This window comes from Genypterus blacodes, unplaced genomic scaffold (assembly GCF_046128005.1).
Source record: "Genypterus blacodes isolate CSIRO-AG114 ecotype Tasmania unplaced genomic scaffold, CSIRO-AGI_Gbla_v1 ptg000022l_1, whole genome shotgun sequence".
Lineage (NCBI taxonomy): Eukaryota > Metazoa > Chordata > Actinopteri > Ophidiiformes > Ophidiidae > Genypterus > Genypterus blacodes.
Window position 1 is genome coordinate 5,995,241 of NW_027466835.1, and position 18,601 is coordinate 6,013,841.

The 18,601-nt window shown below is 47.4% G+C and overlaps 2 protein-coding genes and 2 non-coding genes across 5 annotated transcripts in view; 1 reads left to right on the top strand and 3 right to left on the bottom strand.

The window, feature by feature from the left end:
• The window catches only part of cacng2a (calcium channel, voltage-dependent, gamma subunit 2a), a 47,098-nt gene extending 39,860 nt beyond the window's left edge, over positions 1–7,238 (top strand). The window contains exons 3-4 of the mRNA XM_076142692.1: positions 3,396–3,536; positions 5,145–7,238. Coding sequence (XP_075998807.1) covers positions 3,396–3,536; positions 5,145–5,680 — 677 coding nt within the window. The 3' untranslated portion in view covers positions 5,681–7,238. The remainder of the gene's footprint in view (positions 1–3,395; positions 3,537–5,144) is intronic.
• Positions 7,239–14,928: 7,690 nt separating this feature from the next.
• The window catches only part of rpl3 (ribosomal protein L3), a 169,499-nt gene continuing 165,826 nt past the window's right edge, over positions 14,929–18,601 (bottom strand). Inside the window, exons 1-10 of one of the 2 annotated variants that reach the window (XM_076142843.1) lie at positions 18,323–18,363; positions 17,669–17,861; positions 17,204–17,372; positions 16,695–16,830; positions 16,285–16,471; positions 16,034–16,194; positions 15,841–15,942; positions 15,662–15,757; positions 15,441–15,560; positions 14,929–15,052 (exon numbers count right to left, since the gene is read on the bottom strand). In XM_076142843.1, the coding sequence (XP_075998958.1) occupies positions 15,008–15,052; positions 15,441–15,560; positions 15,662–15,757; positions 15,841–15,942; positions 16,034–16,194; positions 16,285–16,471; positions 16,695–16,830; positions 17,204–17,372; positions 17,669–17,861; positions 18,323–18,325 (1,212 nt within the window). In that variant the 5' untranslated portion in view covers positions 18,326–18,363 and the 3' untranslated portion in view covers positions 14,929–15,007. Of the gene's footprint in view, positions 15,053–15,440; positions 15,561–15,661; positions 15,758–15,840; positions 15,943–16,033; positions 16,195–16,284; positions 16,472–16,694; positions 16,831–17,203; positions 17,373–17,668; positions 17,862–18,322; positions 18,364–18,601 lie in introns of those variants that run through there. The other variant, XM_076142842.1, reaches the window with a different exon arrangement.
• LOC142992774 (small nucleolar RNA SNORA54) lies at positions 15,144–15,275 on the bottom strand. Its single transcript, XR_012961074.1, has one exon. It is a non-coding gene; the product is annotated as a small nucleolar RNA SNORA54 (small nucleolar RNA).
• Positions 16,549–16,639, bottom strand: LOC142992775 (small nucleolar RNA U83B). Its single transcript, XR_012961075.1, has one exon. It is a non-coding gene; the product is annotated as a small nucleolar RNA U83B (small nucleolar RNA).

An 18,601-nucleotide genomic window follows, 5' to 3' on the forward strand; every position in this document is an offset into this window, starting at 1 on the left:
TCGTTCATTTGAATACGGCAGTTGTGTAATATGTGTGTAAAACGGTGAGTAATTTAGTCAATGGAGGAAGTTGAAAGGATGAAAAAAGATTCAGGTTTGGTGATGTTTCTCTGTGAATTTGGCTGAAACTGATGGATTTGAATTGAATGAACTGAATTTTCCAGATTGGACTCTCCTCTCATTTGGCCCTTTCTGAGGTTTCTTCAACTATTGGCGTCACCTTGAGATCCAAGCACCATCAAACACACCCCACTGTCAACAATCAATAAATTTGGCAGGCCCTCTATCCCTCCTTTGTCTTTGCAAATGAAGCTGATGGATGAAAGGGAGCCACCGGTGTCCTCTCACAGGTAATGTGCTGTGACTGGCCGTGTCAATACCTTCAGGGTTAACAGGATGGAGGGATGGAGGGATGGAGTGGGGGAGCAGTGTGCTTAGGACGGGACAGAGCAGCAAGGTTCAATTCTCAGGGCAGCTTAATATTTAATCAACCCACCCCACCAGAAACCCAAAACTCCACAATCCCCTCCGGTCCCGCAAGGAGACAAAGGGGGGACGGGGGGACGGGGGGGGCTAGACGACACTTTATCTTTGAAATTGTCTGGAAAGCGAGGGAGAGGAGGAGAAACGGAAAAGAGAGCAAGAAGAGGCGAGACAGGGGAGAGACGGGCTGGATGGTATGACAAAGACGGGGAGATGACCGTGTGCAGCAGACAGAGACGGACGGGTGAAAGGAAAAATGGACAGCGGCGAATAATGGCGTTAACGCGTTCTTAATCATATAGAATGAAGCTCCATCACCGGGCAAGGTTATATAGAACGAGATAAGCACGAGGTGATGTCGAATTATGACATGATGAAGTACGGGGACCAGAGACATCACTGTCCTGGGTCGTAGACGCATTCATGCAGGTCCACTAGGGGGCAGCGTCACATTTATTCAAACACGACGGACAGAAATCTGGACACAGAAATCGTTTGTACGCATAAACAAAGCAGTCATTTTCTCTGTGTGTTATCTGCTTTGTTCTCCGGTTCTGGACCACATGAGGTGTTGCTCCCAGACCTCCATTTTCCCTTAAGAGCCCGTTCACGCGGAACTTCAGAAGCGTGAATCCAGCCCATGTTTCCTCCTTGCTCCTCACGGAAATTGTATCCATTTCCAGCAGGTTTTTCTGCCATATGAATGTGACCCGGCTCCATCACAGGTCACTCTGCACATTTACACCTGCATCAAAACAACATTAGCATCACTCCACATCCCCACCATGAACAACTGCAGTATCGATCCATTAAATATGAAATAATGAACCGCAGAGCCAAACTCATTTGTTAGCCTTTGATCCTCGCTATCATCACTCTAGTTTACATATTACTGTTGTATGTGGATGCACAGAGCTCGACTCTCCGCTCACAGTCTGGAGCTTCATGTGCCGCTGAGCTCCCTGTAGTTACTGTGGAGGACCCAGCAGAGGATGAGCACTGAGCGCCCAGCCAGCCGTGGCCACCGTTTGGCGCCCTCCTCCACCGCAGCTGTTGACTATCTTGGCCGCCTGTGGGCTCGGGGTGGCTTTCCCTTTCACCACCACCCCTCCCTTTCCCCCCCTGCGGCGACGCCTAAGTGGGTTGGGGGGGGTGGAATAGTGCGGGGAGAGAGACGAGAGTGATAGGAGGAGGGGGGACGAGGGGTGAATGGCAGCAGGTAGGCGAGCAGATGGGCCCACCGCGAACGCCAGGTCCCCCGTGGAGGTTCGGGCGGCCCCGAGTTCAGCGTGCAGCCACCCAGCCCAGCATCAGCACTTTGAGGAGAAGCTGGGGAAAGTGCTGAGGTGGCAGTCGTGTGGGGAGATGAGGTGAAGTGGTGAAAATTTAACCACCCTGATGAAAGTTTAAGTGTGCATGTTAAATAGGAGCGAGACTTGAATATATAGAAGGTAGAGAGGGAGGGAGGGGGAGGGAGGTGTAGAAGGTGGTGCCTGACAGAATGAACTGGGTCGATGTTGCTGACTTATATTAGCTTAAATCTGTAAACTGGTGTGAGTTGTTCTGTATATTACCCCCCTATTCTACTTAATTCAAGTTTGATATATTTTCATTGTACTGCTCTTTGTAGTATTAGTATCTTGTAGTATTATAACCTGCCTTAATCAAGATCCTAACCATTGTATCTCAATCAATCTGTTTGATATAAAGAGTCACATACTGAGAAATCCACAGAGATATAAGCTAACAGATAACAGGAGGCTGCTGAAGAACATTTCCAAACCTAAAGACCAGATATTATTATCAGCGGTTGGTGGAGACTAAAACAAAGCTCCAAGACGAGGGGATAATGGACTTAAACCCAAACATGTGGCCATGGGTTGCTAATGTTGCTCTGAGTCTTGTGGACTTGCTTGCGAACATGTTCATTGTAATGAGACCAGCATGTCTGTGTTGTTATTTTAGTTATACTGCCTCCTAGTGGCCAGGCGTTTATTAATAGTTGGGAGGCTGTGGCTTAGAGCATTTGTGTGGATTGTGTATTTGAATGTTAAACTGTAAAGCTTGATGTGTACATTCTTTTCTGACATGTTTTGATCTGTGTGTTACGGGCTTACTGCATATTTTTCGCCTCAAAACTCAAATATGTGTGATATCCTAGACTGAAAATCCTGTAGGTTGGGAGGAATCACTCAGACAGCTCGGCCGCTCCTCCTCCTCCTCGTCTGTCCCGAATGAATCAAACGGCATCAACTGTCTGCCTCTTGACTGACACATGACTCTAATTTTGCCTGACACCGGAGGGCGCCGCGCAGCTCCCGTTTGACCCTGGCTTGACCTCAGCAGTAAAACCAAATCCCTCTTCTTGTTGTGGCTTCTTGGTAATTGGCTCGGAACGCAGCAGCTCCTTTCAAGGGCGTTTGAGGGGCTCCGTCCCTCTGCACTGCGGCCCGGGCTGCTTTACATGCCACAGCCCCGCATTCACTGCCGTTCGCCGACGCTACACAATGCAGCCGTTTAGCTCTCCGGCCTGCAGAGATGTGTGCTCGGTGTGAGGGAGAGCGTGTGTGTGTGTGTGAAGTGGTGTGATTACATAAGGTTGGGTAACAGGCTCACTGTGGGGATACACACTCACTAGACAGTGTTGATGGAGTCTTTCACAGGCCTGATGGGGTGTTGATTAGGATGTGCTCACACTGAAGGAGCAGATGCTGAAATGGATTCTAATGTGCTTTTTCTTTCTTTCTTTCTCGCTCTCTCTGCTTTATATTCATCTCCACTCCACTTACATCCCGCCTCCGTCATTGTTTTGTGCCTTTCTCCTCCCTGTGTGTTCACCAAATCACACCCCATCCTTCTCCTCCCTCTGCTCCCCTCGCTCCTCGCCGGCGGGCCTCGGGTGGATTTTCCAGGTGCGGTGCGAGCCTCCAGCATCTTCCCCATCCTTAGTGTCATCCTGCTCTTCATGGGAGGCCTGTGTATAGCTGCCAGTGAGTTCTACAAGTCTCGCCACAACATCATCCTTAGCGCGGGGATCTTCTTTGTGTCTGCAGGTGAGTCAATCGCTGACATTGTAAGGGTAAAGACAGAAACAAAGAGGGAGACGTCAAAAAGATGCTGAGATGTTTAGTAGGTAGCAACACCAACAAAGGCTTAGAAGACGGTAGTGATGATGCTATTTCCCATCAGAACCTTCGCAAACCTGTGTACATGAGTGTGTAACGGTAGCTGGCTGGATCCAACTTTCATACTGTCAAAGGAAAAGCCGACATCTCAGCCAGAATGTCGGTGCCAAATGGCGAGATTAGAGGCAAACACACGCTCTTAAGGCTCCAGTGTACTTCATAAGAAATACAAAATGCAGTCTTGCGCGGCTTAAGATGCAGTGATTCAGAGCCTCTCAGTGTTTTCTGTGCAGGGCCCCCAAGGAGAAGTTGGGGAAATGCCAGCTGCAGCCAGAGGGAGGTATCAGAACTTGAAACGTCAAAAGACACTTCCTGAGGAGTGTGTGCGGCGCGCAGCACTCTTGGACGTGTTCACCGGCCTGTTCCTCAGTTTTCCTCTCGTATCTTATGAAGTATGAAGCATACTGGGGCTTTAATATCCTGCGGGAGAAACGCAAAAGTCTGATTTGTTGACATTTCAGACAATTAGAATTACATCATCTGTGTCTTACCACGTGGATTCAGCCGGCCTCCTCTGTGCCGCGTCGTCTCGCCTCTCGGTCGCGTATCCGATTTTTATCCTCCCTTCTTTTCTCTTGATGGTGTTGCTGGGCTGAACGCTACCCAGTGGGATTCGTCTCTAAAAATACGGTGTCCCTGACACAGTTTCCCAACCATCCATCTTCCCAGACTCACCGTGTCAAACTCTTTTCTGTGCGTGACTAAACTAACAAGTCAGAGTATAAACGTGGAGAGGAGGAGCACAGAACGCGACCCCGGCATGAATTATTTTACACGCTGTCCCAAATGATCTGCATCAAATCCTGAAGTCGCCCCGGTTTCTCGTTATAAGGTCAAAGGTTAAGGAGTCTAATAACAGTCATGTTGGATGGGTAGTTGGACAGGATTAGCTGTGTGCGGCGCATGAATCAGCTCTGGCAGACGAATGTAGCAAGGCCAGGGCCTATTATTTATATAGCTCATTTCATACACAATTCAAAAAGCTTTACATGAGGCACAATAGAATACAGAAGGAGGCGTTTAAAATATAAGTGAAAGGAGTGGGAACTAATTCAAAATAGGTTCAAAAGAGACAGAAGAGAAGAAAGAAGAAAGTAAATATACACCAGTGCGGTTAAGGGCAAGGAACAAGGTGTTTCTATGCTGGATTGAATGGCGGCTCAGATCTTATTATCTCATTAATATGCATCATGATAAATAAATGCTGCCTCTCAGTGTTCCACTCTGGCCTGAGAGACCAGAGGCTTCAGATGTTTACAAGCACATTAAACTTTGATTATGCTGTCATTAAAGCAAGAAATACATTTTCTTTGCTCAAAAATGTCTAAATGAGACTGACAGAGTGTAAACGGATCCAGAGGCCAGTGTTCTTCTTCATGTGTTTGGACACTTTATATGTGTTTATTTTTCTCCTCTACCCCCAAACTCCATGAACCCATTACCCATAATCCCCTCATCCCCCACCCAACCTTTCAGGCCTGAGCAACATCATCGGGATCATTGTGTACATATCAGCCAACGCGGGAGATCCTTCGAAAAGCGACTCTAAGAAGAACAGCTACTCCTACGGCTGGTCCTTCTACTTTGGCGCCCTGTCCTTCATCATGGCTGAGATGGTGGGTGTCTTAGCCGTGCACATGTTCATCGACCGCCATCGACAGCTCCGAATAGGGGAGCGCACAGCCGACTACCTCCAAGGCTCGGCCATAACACGAATCCCAAGCTACCGTTACCGCTACCGGCGCCGCTCCCGCTCCTCCTCCCGCTCCACAGACCCGTCACACTCCCGCGATGCCTCACCGGTGGGCCTCAAGGGCTTCAGCGCGCTGCCGTCCACAGAGATCTCCATGTATACGTTGCCCCGGGACACCCTCAAGTCCTCCGGCACGCCCACCGCCACCTACAACTCTGAGAGGGACCACAACTTCCTGCAAGTCCACAACTGCATCCAGAAGGACCTGAAAGACTCGAGCCACACCAACACAGCAAACCGCCGCACCACGCCTGTATGAGGGAGTCAGCACAGGCCCGGACCGGCCCGGCCCGGCGGAGAGGGGAGACCGGGAGACACGGGGAACCCCTGTGGCTCCAGTGTGCCGCAGGAGAAGATGGTTTCCATGTTTATAGACTTTTGTTCTTTCTGTTCAGCTGCATGACTTTTCCATTGCCATTGTTGAGCGTTTCAACAGGTCTGCTGTATTCCTGGAGTGAACGGCAGAGGAGGCAGAGTGGGTCAGGTTGTCCCTAGAGAGAGAGAGAGAGTAGTGGGGGGGGTTGGGAGGAAAAGGGGCATTTTTTCGAGATAGAGATTCGATTTCATGACTTCATGACTTCATGATTTCATTGCCCTTTGGTTTGACGCTTTGGTTGGAGCAACATGTCAAGCTTCCTCACCCACAGCTCAGATTCTTCCTCTCTTATTTATCAACATTTAATCATTTTGTTCACTTTTTGCATTAAAACTGTGAATTGTTACAGCTTGGGATTCAGTAAGAATTAGCCCAATCTGTAAACTCTAACAAAGGTACTATATATATACATGTGTACGTATGTACGTATATATACAGTATATATATATACGTGTGTATATATACACATATATAACTTTTATAAATAAATTATTACGTTAATAATCAAGAGATACAGACTTTACTGAAGCAAAAAAGAAAAAAAACTAAACTAAGTGCTGTTGGTAACATGAGAAAAGACTCTTTTAGTATCTGTTGGTGTGAAGGTTGAGAACCAGAGACGGTGCAGCAGGTGGCAACATTACACAGCTACTGACGGCACCCGAGGCAGACGCAGACGGTCAACAGTAGAATAATATCTATTCTTTTTAATAGAACCTTCTCGTCTTTTTCTCAGTCCCTGTTCGCTTTCTTTTTTGGGGGTGGGGTCGTAACGGGAGAGTCCGACCCCTAAACGGAAAGAGCCAACACCGGGGGTGGGGGGGGTGGGGAGGGGGGTCGCAGAGGTCACAAAGAGAAAGACTCCGAAAACGCCACTTCTACAAAATGAAAAAGGAAGGAGCAGAGGGGAAGGAAAAGAAGAGGACGCCAAACAAAAACAAAAACTTGCAAAAAAGGCAAGAAACGAGTCCAATATGAAATCGAACAAAGAACCTGAGTGACTCACAGTTTCAGAAATTAAATGCATGCTATAAAATTACAGCAAATCTGCTCTTGAGAAACTTAAGTTTTAAAGGTTAATAATTATAAGGGGAAAAAAGCAAAGACACTAAAGTTTGAAGTATTACTGTTTTCATGTGTATTTTTCTTATTTTTTTCTATTTACTTTGGTTCATTTAACTTTACTGCTTTTGTGAGAGAAACCAAACAATCCATGTTGAACAAAACTGCTTTTTTAAATGGTTTGGTTGATTTCTTTATAAATATATAAATATATGTATGTATGTGTTTTATTTTGAATAACTCACACAGCCTTAGTCATTTCTTTGTTCCGTTTTGATTTTTAATGTGTTGTTCAAATTGAAAATGAGTCTTTAAAGGTGCCAAAACCGAATGATCCTATACTTGGATGCATCAAGTCCTGATGAATAAAATACGAACCCTAGGGGGAACAAATCACCACGTTTCACTGTGTGTCTCTAACTGTCACACACACACACACACACACACACACACACACTTCATTGTCATCCCTACTATTCAGTGTTCACACTTACAGTCTGTATGTGATGTCATCATATCACACTGCCATGCTGTTTCTTATGTAGAGGGGGGAAAGTTACGATTTGAAGTTAATGCATCTCTGTCAGTCTATGTGTGTGTGTGCGTGTGTGTACTTCAGTCAGGCTTTAATAGGGCCTGACAATGTTGCTCCTTTCTGATAAGTTGTATTTTGACTGACACATATTGAATAATTGATCAGTCTATAGCCAAGCAGTGTGGTTGGGGTGAATGTTTTCTGTGGCTTTCAGGCAAACGTCAACATCCATTCATCACCATGATGCTCGGACTCACAGACGCTTGGAGTTTGGTTGAGGTGGGTAACAGTGTGTCACAGTGAACAACATATCTGCTTTTATGTCATTAAGTCATCAGTGAAATGAATGAAACCCAATGATGAAATGTGCTCAAACATACAAACACACAGGTATGGCCCTTTAATTTGTTACCACACAGGAAATCACATCATTAACAAAAACAACAATAACAAAACAAAACAACCTGACTGGGTGGATACACATGGTAAAATTAGCCTTCACCCCCGGCGTCTCACCAATCACACACACACTCACACTGACAGCTTGTTTGGCTTACGACTGTGAACTGGAGGCCGATGAGGGGAAAAGTCAAAGATTTTCAGAATTAGGTTGTAATATTTTTGAATAACAAATGTGTGAATTGTGGGTTAATGAGCAAACAGAAAAGTGCAGTGTGTCGGCATGTGTGTGTGAGTGAAGTAGATGGAGGCTCTCTCTCTCTCTCTCTCTCTCTCTCTCTCTCTCTCTCTCTCTCTCTCTCTCTCTCTCTGTGTGTGTGAGAGAGAGAACAGTTCTGTATGATGTACTGTATTTGCTTCCTTTAACGCTCCCCAAGCGCTGAACACTCCACTAGAAAAAGCGCTGAGATCCTTATTTGCCATCATCGGAGTTCAGTGACACCGGCCACTCTACGTACATTTGAGCTTCACAGACCATACGTTCTCTACATTATAGGCCCGCTGCAGCTGAACGGGAGCAGATTGTGTCAGTTTTTGCTCTGCAGTGGAGTGGGAGTCAGTGGAATCACATGATAGGAGATGTTCAAACAGTTTCAATCGGTAACTTAGTTGTTTAATTTAAGTGCTTGAACTGATTCCTGCACTTGTAGGATGTGAACTTTGCAGGTGATGGGAGTATTTTTATCTGCTGGTTTAGTTCTTCTCGGTCACATTAAGAGCAGTGATTTTTCAGCTGATTGGTGAGTTTGGATGCTGCCGCTCCGTCTGCCGTCTCTCTGGCTCTGTTTACATTTGCAGTAAAAAATGAAATCAGATTATGGGCAGTGGTTTTGTGTTTCGATCGATGTAATCAGCATACTGGAGCTTTTTTTGTGATGTATGCTTCAACGCTCGGGTTATTTGGTGGCCTTCCTACAAGCACAACTGGCTGTGTCTGCAGGTGTGAGGCCGTATTTCCCACCTGTGATCTGACAAGAAGGGCGGGGTCAGTCTGGATCCAATACTGAATAATGATTACTGAATGTTTCTACGTTTTTAGGGGTCAGAGTTGTAGGGTAACGGGGTGAAAGGAGGCGATGGGTGACCTCACGTGTCACGGAAGTCAGCAGTGACAAAGAACGCATGAGCAGCAGCATGATTGGACAGAATAAATTGGGGATAAAGGTTATGAATTGTTTTTTGTGATAGAAAATGTCGCACACCGATTTCCTTAGGTATCAGAGATATGCTGTAAATGGAAATGACTGCAGTGGGACTTTAAAGAGAAGGGGTGTGTGTGTGTGTGAGTTCCAGATAGTAGCTTTCTCATAAAGCAGCACGATGTCCTGGTGTGGCCGCCTGAATGTCAAATTTTAATATGATTTGGAATGAATGAATCACTCTTTCTGTCTCTTCACACCTCCTCTCAGTCAGATCTTTGAACTCGTCCCCATTCGTCTCTCTGTCTGCGTCTCTGCTTCCTTTCTTCGCGCCGCTGTTTTTTTTAAATCCGCCGTCTTGTCACGTACCTCTCTGCGAGTTGGACTGGGCCAGACAGCCGGCAGACAGGCGGCTGTAAAACGTCTCCGAGACAACACATCAAGCATAACATTATATCGAAGACAGGCAGAGAGAGAGAGAGAAAGAGAGAGAGAGGGGGGACGGCAGCTCCCGGCCCTTTGTCTCTAAATCCTTAAAAGATGGAGCTGTCCATCTGAATTCAATCTTGAAAACCCATTTCTCAACTTTAATACTGAGGTTCTTTTTACTTGTTGTGCAACCCCTGCATAGACGCAAATGTTTGCAGGGAAACAACAACATGATTTGGTAGTTGGAACACTCAAATGGATAACGCCACGACTTAAGGTTCATCGGTGGATCGGACGCATTCTAATTCCCCCTGTGAAAGCGTGAGACCCCCCCTGGAGCCCTCTCAGGGACCCGGCGTGCTCTGTGGACCTCAGCTTGAAACCCGGGCGGTTGAGAGTGGTAACTGTGAAACGTGGGTGAAAAATAACACCTCAGTATCTCAAACAGAGTGGCAATCATTTGAAATAGACCAAAGGTGTGTTTGGCAAGTGACATTAATCTGTGTTATGTTACAGCCAGCCACTGACAGGTTGATTCACTATGCAGGCGAGGGATGAAAACACTGACCCTCCTCCTCCTCCTCTGACTCCTCACAGATGGGAGCTGAAATCTGGAGGAGGTGAAGACGTGCCCTTGAAGAGTCAAAGCTGGCGTCTGGCAAGCAAGCAGAGAGTTGTGGGCAGAGGGTGATGTCGGGGAGGGTCAGGGCGAGGCCTCCGGACCTCTCTGCTCTGTTTGCTGGAAAGGTGTGAAGTGTTTACCGTGTGTACAGAGAGATAGAAAGACAGGGTTGGAGAAAGCACCTCTTTCCCCTCTCTCTCTGTGGCTCTTCTTCCGAGAGGAACGATGCGCGGCTCGACCCAGACTGTCGGTTTGAGTCCTTAAATCTCAACGTGCGATGCGTCGAAAGTCCCTGAGAAATCCTTCACACTGCTGTCCAAGTGAGGGCGAGGGTCTGGAGAGCTGCGGTTTGGTGTGGAACGAGCGCTCACTCTCTCCTCTCCGGCCTCCTCTTCCTCTTTCTCTTCCTCTCTTCCTCCTCCCTCTCTTCCTCCTCCCTCTCTATCTCTCTCTCTCTCTCGTTCCTGGTGTGGTGATCAAAGTGCCTGGTGTGTCTCTGCAGTGCTGTGTGATCAGAGAAGTGGAGGGAAGAGAAGCTTGCAGGCGGTGTGTGGGTATTAGATGTGAAGGGGGAGGGTGAACAGGTGAGTGGGTGGATGGGGTGAGAGGAGGAGACCTGAGGAACACACTGTCCCTTTCTGGCCGGGAATAATAAGAGCAAACACACACACACACACACAATCTCTCTGGTTGCCTGAGCTTGGGTTTGTGATTCTGGCAGGCTGCAGGGTTACATAACCCCGCATCAAACCGACAAATGACCTTACTCTGACTTTACTGGACAGTGTTCTGGAACAGATCAGCAAGCCCCCACGGGAGCCGTGTGGGTGCTTTACCTGAAAGCCTCCGCAGCAACCCACTGCCAACTTTAGTGAGAGAGAGAGAGAGAGAGTACAGCACATAGCAGTGTTAGACATATGCATACTGAGGAGGTTATTGTAGCGGCAACCAAATGCAGATGTACGGTTGTATTGCTGTGTGTTTGTGTGTGTGTGTGTGTGTGTGTTTGTGCTGACCAGAGAACACTTGCTCACTGCACTGACCCAGGGTTATTTTTGGGTCATGAGTTGACTGGCGACAGAGAGCAATAAGCACAACTGAACAAGGAGCAAATCACTGGAGCAAACACAGGCTGAGATGACACACACACACACACACGCTCACTTCACCCCCACAGCAGCCATGGGAGGGTTTGTGATTTCCTGCATGAAAGCAAATATGAACCAAAGAGAATCCTGAGCAACGCCGTCGCTCTTTAACAAATACATTTAGGCTTTTTGAGTAGAGGGCAGCTTCAAAACACATCAAGAGGAGGAAGCAAAGCAGGCAACTGTGCTCTGCCCTCTGGTGGTATGAAGCGAGAACGCGCGCTGGCTGGCTGGCTCTGCTCTGGCGAGCTCAGGGAACGCTGTGTCCATGAACGGGCCTGGAATACTGATGCCACAGTGCAGGGGTGCAGGAGCTGCAGTCTGGCAGCACCCGAGAGTAAACGCTCAGGCCCTCGCCGCTTTGTTTGTCACATCGGTGCGACATTGACGAAGATGAAAATGATTCTCAATCTGAAATCGTCTTGGCGGGCTTTCGTAGGAGGGGTAAAGCTGTTTTTTTTAGGGGGGGATTCCGTATGGCATCTAAAGTGATTTTTCATAATTCTCCAGCCTTCTGTTTCAGCGATGGAAGCCATTAGACGCATCCTTATGTCAGAGCCATATGTGGAGGCGAACGCGCTGAGCTGCCTGCACCATGAAGGAGAGAGAGAACGCCACAATGTTTCCTCCACTTTATCCCTCATGTGAGTCAAGTCTAGTCAGTTTGTTGTCAGTTCTGCCCAGAGTTCCTTGATGTAAACTGTCACCACACACACACACACACACACAAAGGCATATCAAAGAGGAAAACACAGCCTCCTCTGCGGATGTAATAATAATGGCCCTAAGCGTGCGGTCTCCCCCACCCACAGTCTGTCCGCCCTGTCAGACACCTCACCACATCACCGCCACCCAGCCACTTCCCTCACTCTGCAGGACAGCCCAGCTCTGAGTCTGTGCCAGTGGACCATGCCAGGACACACACCGCTACACACACACACACGCACACACTGGTGGTGCATCCTTGCATGCCTGCAGAGACGGGGTGGCACACACCTACTCGCCTGTAGAAGCATTTGGACAAGCGCGCATGTTCAACCGAGATACAAAAGATGCCCACGGCTTTGTGTGTGTGTATCTATCTCGCCGTCTTTCTCGCATTCACACACACACATACACTCACACGCACATAAATCAAATGCTTGGCCCTCCTCTCTGCTGCCCCAGCATGCACCCTGGTTTCCTGGCTCTTGTCCTACTAGCAACAGCTGCTACCTCAGGACTGATGGAGGCTGGACTGGAGGTTCCACTGCATGATGGCACACACACACACACACACACACACAGCAGAGACACATACAATACTGGCTGCCATCCTTCCTGGCACTGAGAATGAGCTCGTTTGAGATGATGGAGCATTGAACTAATAGGGTGGAATGGTGCAGACGGGCCTTTGCAAAATGCAAAGAGTTGCTGTTTGAGCAGATGCAGAGGGTCATAAAGGGAGCTGCCGTCAGGACACCTGGCCTCACCTCAGCGTTACCGTGGGAGCAATTAATGCTGTAAATTTGGGTGTTTAACTGTCACATTTAGACACGAGGGGGAATTATGTAATGGCTGCACTCTGTGGGTGTGGGGACCGCACCGCCGCTCGGGGCTGCATCGGGCCAAGGGTCGGCGCCCCCTGGAGGTGATTATGTAACAGCAGAAGGCCATCTCTATGACTCAGTGACATCTTGCTTGACCCCTCCGTGCACTGAGGCCGGCCTCCTCCCGCCGCACGAGCAGCGGCTTTGCTTAAAGGTGATTAAAGCCACGGCATTTTACAGAATTAATGATTTTCTGGGTGAATGAAGTTAGGTGGCTGACATCGTTCTTTTTGCGTCAGTTGAGGCGACTCCCAGAGAAGCAAACATATGTTGTGTGAGACACTATGACCTTTGACCCTGAAACCTCTTATTTGATCATGCATTACTCTTCTTCAGTCACTTCTGTGGGCCTTCTTCACCCTTCAGTTCTCAGCTCGTGTGATGTTGCCTCATATTGTGAAGTGTAGCTGAGATAAGGATTATATACAAGCAGCTTGGGCATGAAAATTGATTTTACAAGACGTTTACTGTTATTACAGCATAACAGGAAAAAAGGATAGGTTTAGCTTTTATTGTAACATCTCTTTATACAGCAGAGGGCTCTGCTCAAACCTGGTAAGTAAGGGTTGAATATCTCAAAAAAAACAACAGTGAACTAGTTTCGACATAATTTCTCTGAAAACCGTTAAATTTCGTGAAATGTCCTGAGCATCACTTTGAGGCGGATTTGTACGGTTAAGCGTCCTTTAGAGGATAGAGGATATTTCCCCTCCGCTGTAAGAAATGCTTTGGTAGAGAAAATGTCAGATTCTTGAAATGCTGCTCAACAGAGAACAATTGTCCTTCAGCTAACCAAGACTTCAGGTTAATGCGAGCGAGGCAGGACCTTGGAGGTCCGTATAGGAAATCCACTTTTTTGCAAAGAGTGCGGAATATTATGCAGAGACGTCTCAGGGAGGCGTTTGTGCTGGACGTCTAAATGGCCTGTGGAGCCCTCTCAGGGTTACCTCATTACCTGCTGAAGTGGAGGGTTTTTTTTTTAGTTTTGGCAGTGATGAGTCAGAATGGATGGTGGGGCTTAATTACTGAGCTGTGACTGCTGGACTTCTGATGTCAGCCCCAACGTCCCAGACTTAAAGCTCAAGGACACGTATAGCCAATTAAACATGCAATGTTAGCTAAATGGAGCGTCTTGGCCATCGGTTTTGCACAGCTGACACTGACCTTTTCAGATGCGATACGTGAGAGCGGAGTGATTGTGTTTAACAGTGCTCAGTGGGGTGATTAGAAAAATAGGACTTATTCTCCCGTATGTTGCAGTGTAACTAGATCAGCCTGTGATAAATGACCAACGCTCGTCCTCAAGTATTTTACACATTCGACCAAGAGCGCTCTGCAAATGCCTGTAGCAGCTCATCGCCAATTAACTAACCGTGCTGCATTAATTACTGAGCACGAGGTTGTCAGCCACCAACATGCTGACTCAGTCAAGCCACAAGGTTAATAGTGACCCAAAGATTTTCTATCTCCGCCTCAGGAAAGTGCTGGAACGTTCATGACTTGAGTGAAGAATGAGGCCTAAGCATGCAGTTGTTTTTAACCTCTTGCTGTATGTTTTGATCTGAATAGAGAATGAACTTTAGTCAAGACTGTTTCAAAAAGGTCAAGATGAATCTGGGTTTGCACAAACCAGAAAAGGGTTTGGTTTCAGACTCAATGCAGACCTGCTTAGAGTGAGACAGGCTAGTGTTACTGTCTGGGCAATCAAACCCCCTTTATACTTCACCGCATCTTTGGAAATTGGTCAAACTACACCATTGAACAAGTTTGAGTTCTTACAGAGTGAAATGTTACCAATGTTTAAATTTTAATGCCCCAACTGCATACATATGAAAACCCAGACTTGTTTATTCCCATCATGATGCAGATGTCAGGCCCTTCTCTCAATGAACACAGCATTTGGGCCTCAAATCATTTTTGAAATGTTGACTATAATGGGACAATTACATTCTGACTGAACTGTCTCATGCCCCAAATATTCCTCTCATTGTAGCTGGGCTCAAGCATTGAATGAGCCAGTACTTGTTTTAAAGGATGCAACGCAAGCATGGAAAGTCAGTGAACAAGGAGTACCCACAATGCAGAAGTGGAGCACTTGACCATACAACTTATACTTTTGAATAAGGGATGAAACGCAGACACACGAGATTCATTTGTTTTTTTTATTAAATAACTCTGCAGTACAGAATGCATCTTGGTCCAGCACAGACAGAGTAGGACAGGACATTCAGGCAGTCTCCTCCTTGGTGACCCGGTCCTTCTTGAGTGGTCCCTGTGGAAAGAGGAATAAGGTGGTGAGCTGCATGCCAATGCTTTATAGTCAGAGTGTTGGCCTGCAGCCGTGTGTGTTGGCCTGCAAGAGGCCATGTTCCCAATGAGTGAACAGGGAGCTGTGCACAGAGTGGCAGTGCTCCCCTGCCTCACCGGGGCTCACTATAGCACTGGAATGGAACCAAAGTTCATACTGAACATGAACCAGGTTACGAACAGTGCTGGAAACATTAAACACAGGATATCTACATACTTTAAGCGGTTTATTATCTTGACACAAAAGTCTTCAGTTTAGCAGACAAACTCATCTGTACGCTCACTGCTGCTCCTAACAGATGAAGAGCTGATTTATTGATATGGAAATACTGAAGCTGCAAACAAATCCTCACCATGAACGCCTTCTTCTCATCCACAGTCTGGAAGCGACCATGACCAAACTTGGATGTGGTGTCGATGAACTTGAGGTCGATCTTCTCCATGGCACGACGGCTGGTCTGCACCAGGAGAGACTGAGACAAAGTGGACCAGTCAACACCCACTCCTTGTACAATGTTCATCAATGTAATGGGGACTCTCAGATGCATCACATGATAATGTGCTGTGTCATTACCTTGCGGAGCGTGAGCACCCTCTTCTTGGTACCGATCACACATCCCTTGAGCATGACGAAGTCATTGGTCACATCACCGTAGTGGACAAACCCTCCCTATGATAAAGAGATGCAGCCGTGAGTTTCATTTGCTTCAGAACCCAACAGTCAAAGTAAGGGACAGCTGCATGATCACTCACCAGGGGGTTGATGCTCTTGTTGGACAGGTCGTACTCGGTGGAGGCGTTGTTCTTCACCAGTTTGCCATCCTTTGTGTGGTAGCCTTGGCCAATCTTGTAGATCTACACAATTGCAAGGATTTTTGTTCAAGCAATGTGTGAGACTTTGCCAGATGCACTGATACAACCCATATGTATCATCTTTACTACGTACCTTTTTGTTGATCTCAGTACGGTGGAAGTAACCCTTCTGACCGGCACGGGCGACAGAGAAGGCCACACGGGCAGGATGCCAGGCACCGATACAGGCCACCTTACGCAGACCACGATGAGTTTTGCGTGGAAGCTTCTTTGTGTGCCAACGGCTGGTGACACCTGCATGAGCCAAACCAGAGGAGATGCTCGTCAGCAAACCATCCTGAATGTAAAGCCTACACACCAGTAGATTTTAAGGGGAACACTCACCCTTGTATCCGTGACCCTTTGTGACACCGATGACGTCGATCATCTCATCCTGAGTGAAGACATTGTTGATTGGCACAGACTGCTCCAGCTTCTCACGGGCCCAGTCAACCTTATCGGCGATGGAGCCGCCGTTAAGCTGCACCTCCATGAGGTGAGCCTTCTTCTGTCTCAGGGGCAACAGGCGCATCTGCAAGGATCCAGGTACAAATCAGAACTGAGCAAATGGCCACATGTAAACCCATCACTTTACTGAGTAACAACTCTATAGTCTCAGAAGGAAGGCAGCTGGAAGACATCCTCATATAAGTCGGGCGCCATGCCTGACGCAGGTTCCGTGGTCTCTTCACTGACAGATTTGTAAACTATTACACCCCAAGTCCATCTCTGAAAAATGTCTTAAAAAAACCAACCTGGGTGTGGGCGATGATGCGGATGACCTGGCAGTACTTCTTCATGGAGCCAAAGTCCTTCTCCAGCTGCTTCTTGCCTTCATCATCCTGCCATTTCTTGCAGTACTTTGTGAAAGCCTTCTTCTTGGACTTGTACCTGAGAGCGTCATTTCAGCAGGACAGAGAAGAGGCACACAGGTTGGCACAGGTCCCTCATAACCCCAGAGGGTCAGTGGAAGAACACAGTGCAGAGCTGCTTGCCCTCCCTTCACATGGACAAGGGGGCGAAAACAGCTCTTAGGAGATTTTGGCTCATGGCACAGTTTCTAAGAAGCTCTTTCCACTGGCCAGAGGAGCCCGGAGCTCATCGAGGTGCGGGACACCTGAGCGGAGCTGCCACATGGGCCACCGTAAAGTTAGACTCGCTCAGTGAAACACTGGGAACATTTCCTGAACACTGAGCAACTAACTGCTTCATTCAGTTTACTCTAAGCTGAGGGTTAAGTTGCCCATTCTGTGCATCATCTCACCAGTTCTTGTAGAAGCGACGCTTGCACTCATCACTGACATGCTCAGCAAAGATGGTCTTGAAGGAGCGCAGGCCACGTGGGGTGCTGACGTATCCCACAACGCCAACGACCATCATGGGAGGAGTCTCCACAATGGTCACAGCCTCAACCACTTCCTTCTTGTTCACCTCTGCAAAAACATTTATTTGGTTACACGATGATCGGTTACTCATGAAAAACTCACGTTACTTTAGGATCAAAGTCTTCCATTTTTTAAGCTCTAGTCATATTACTATTACAATCTTAATACTCCAAAGTATATTTATAGTAGTCTGACAATCAGTTCGCTGCAGCCGTGTCATAGGCAGACTGCGCTCAGTGCTCGACATTCAGCAGGGGCTATAAACCCAGTCAGTCCGCCCGTCGAGAGTCTCATCACAGGCAGTGCACCGCAGCGATCCGAGGAGATTTTCAAGTTTAACTTACTTGATCCGGGTCTGTCGACCTCGCGGACGATGTGAGTCATGCCGGCCTTGTAGCCCAGGAAGGCGGTCAGGTGGACGGGCTTGGTGGGATCATCCTTGGGGAAGCTCTTCGCCTTACCGCGGTGACGACTGGCTCTCTTGCGGGGCAAGAAGCCCAGGGATCCGTGGCGCGGAGCCGAAAACTTTCGGTGGGACTGTGGGTGAGAAAAAAAAAAAATCATGTTATTTCCTGGAATTCATTTTCAAGTAGGTACCGCATCTACGTTAGCCATGCAGCTAACATGCCACGTCGAGTCTGGCTGGTGGCATTATCTTGTCGAGTCAGTCACTACCAAGAGTACCATTATTTTTAATAAAGCCACAACACTATTTCAGCTTCACTAAACATTTCCGAATAATCTCGTTTGATTCTATAAGCCTATAAATAGCTTTGCGGGCCTACGGTGAGCAGCCATTTTGCTAGTAGCCGGTAAAAAAAAGGAGCAGGAGCTAACTAACTCAAAATACATCTAGCTTTCAATAATATGATAAATAATCACAGGATCGTGTTGAAAAGTCAGGAAGTGTTGTTCGCATAAATAGAAAAGACGAAATCAAGCGGATGGCTTAAGATGACATGTGGATTGCCAATGTCAGATTTAGGAGGTGGCCTTACCATGATGAGTCCGTTCCGATTGAAAGAGGCCTGAGATAGGGGGAACTACCCTTTATATATGTAAGATAATCTCGCGGGAGATCGCGTGACTACCCTCAGTGAAGTCCCGCCTGCGAGATTTGCCCACTCACTTGTGTTAAACTGACTGGCCACTAGATATCGCTAGTTCGCTAAACTTATCTACCATGTACGCCAGCCTGTGTAGTGTGTACAGATACAAGCAGCTGCGTGAAGTTAGAATATATTTAAAGCAACATGAAGTACATAACATGTTTGATA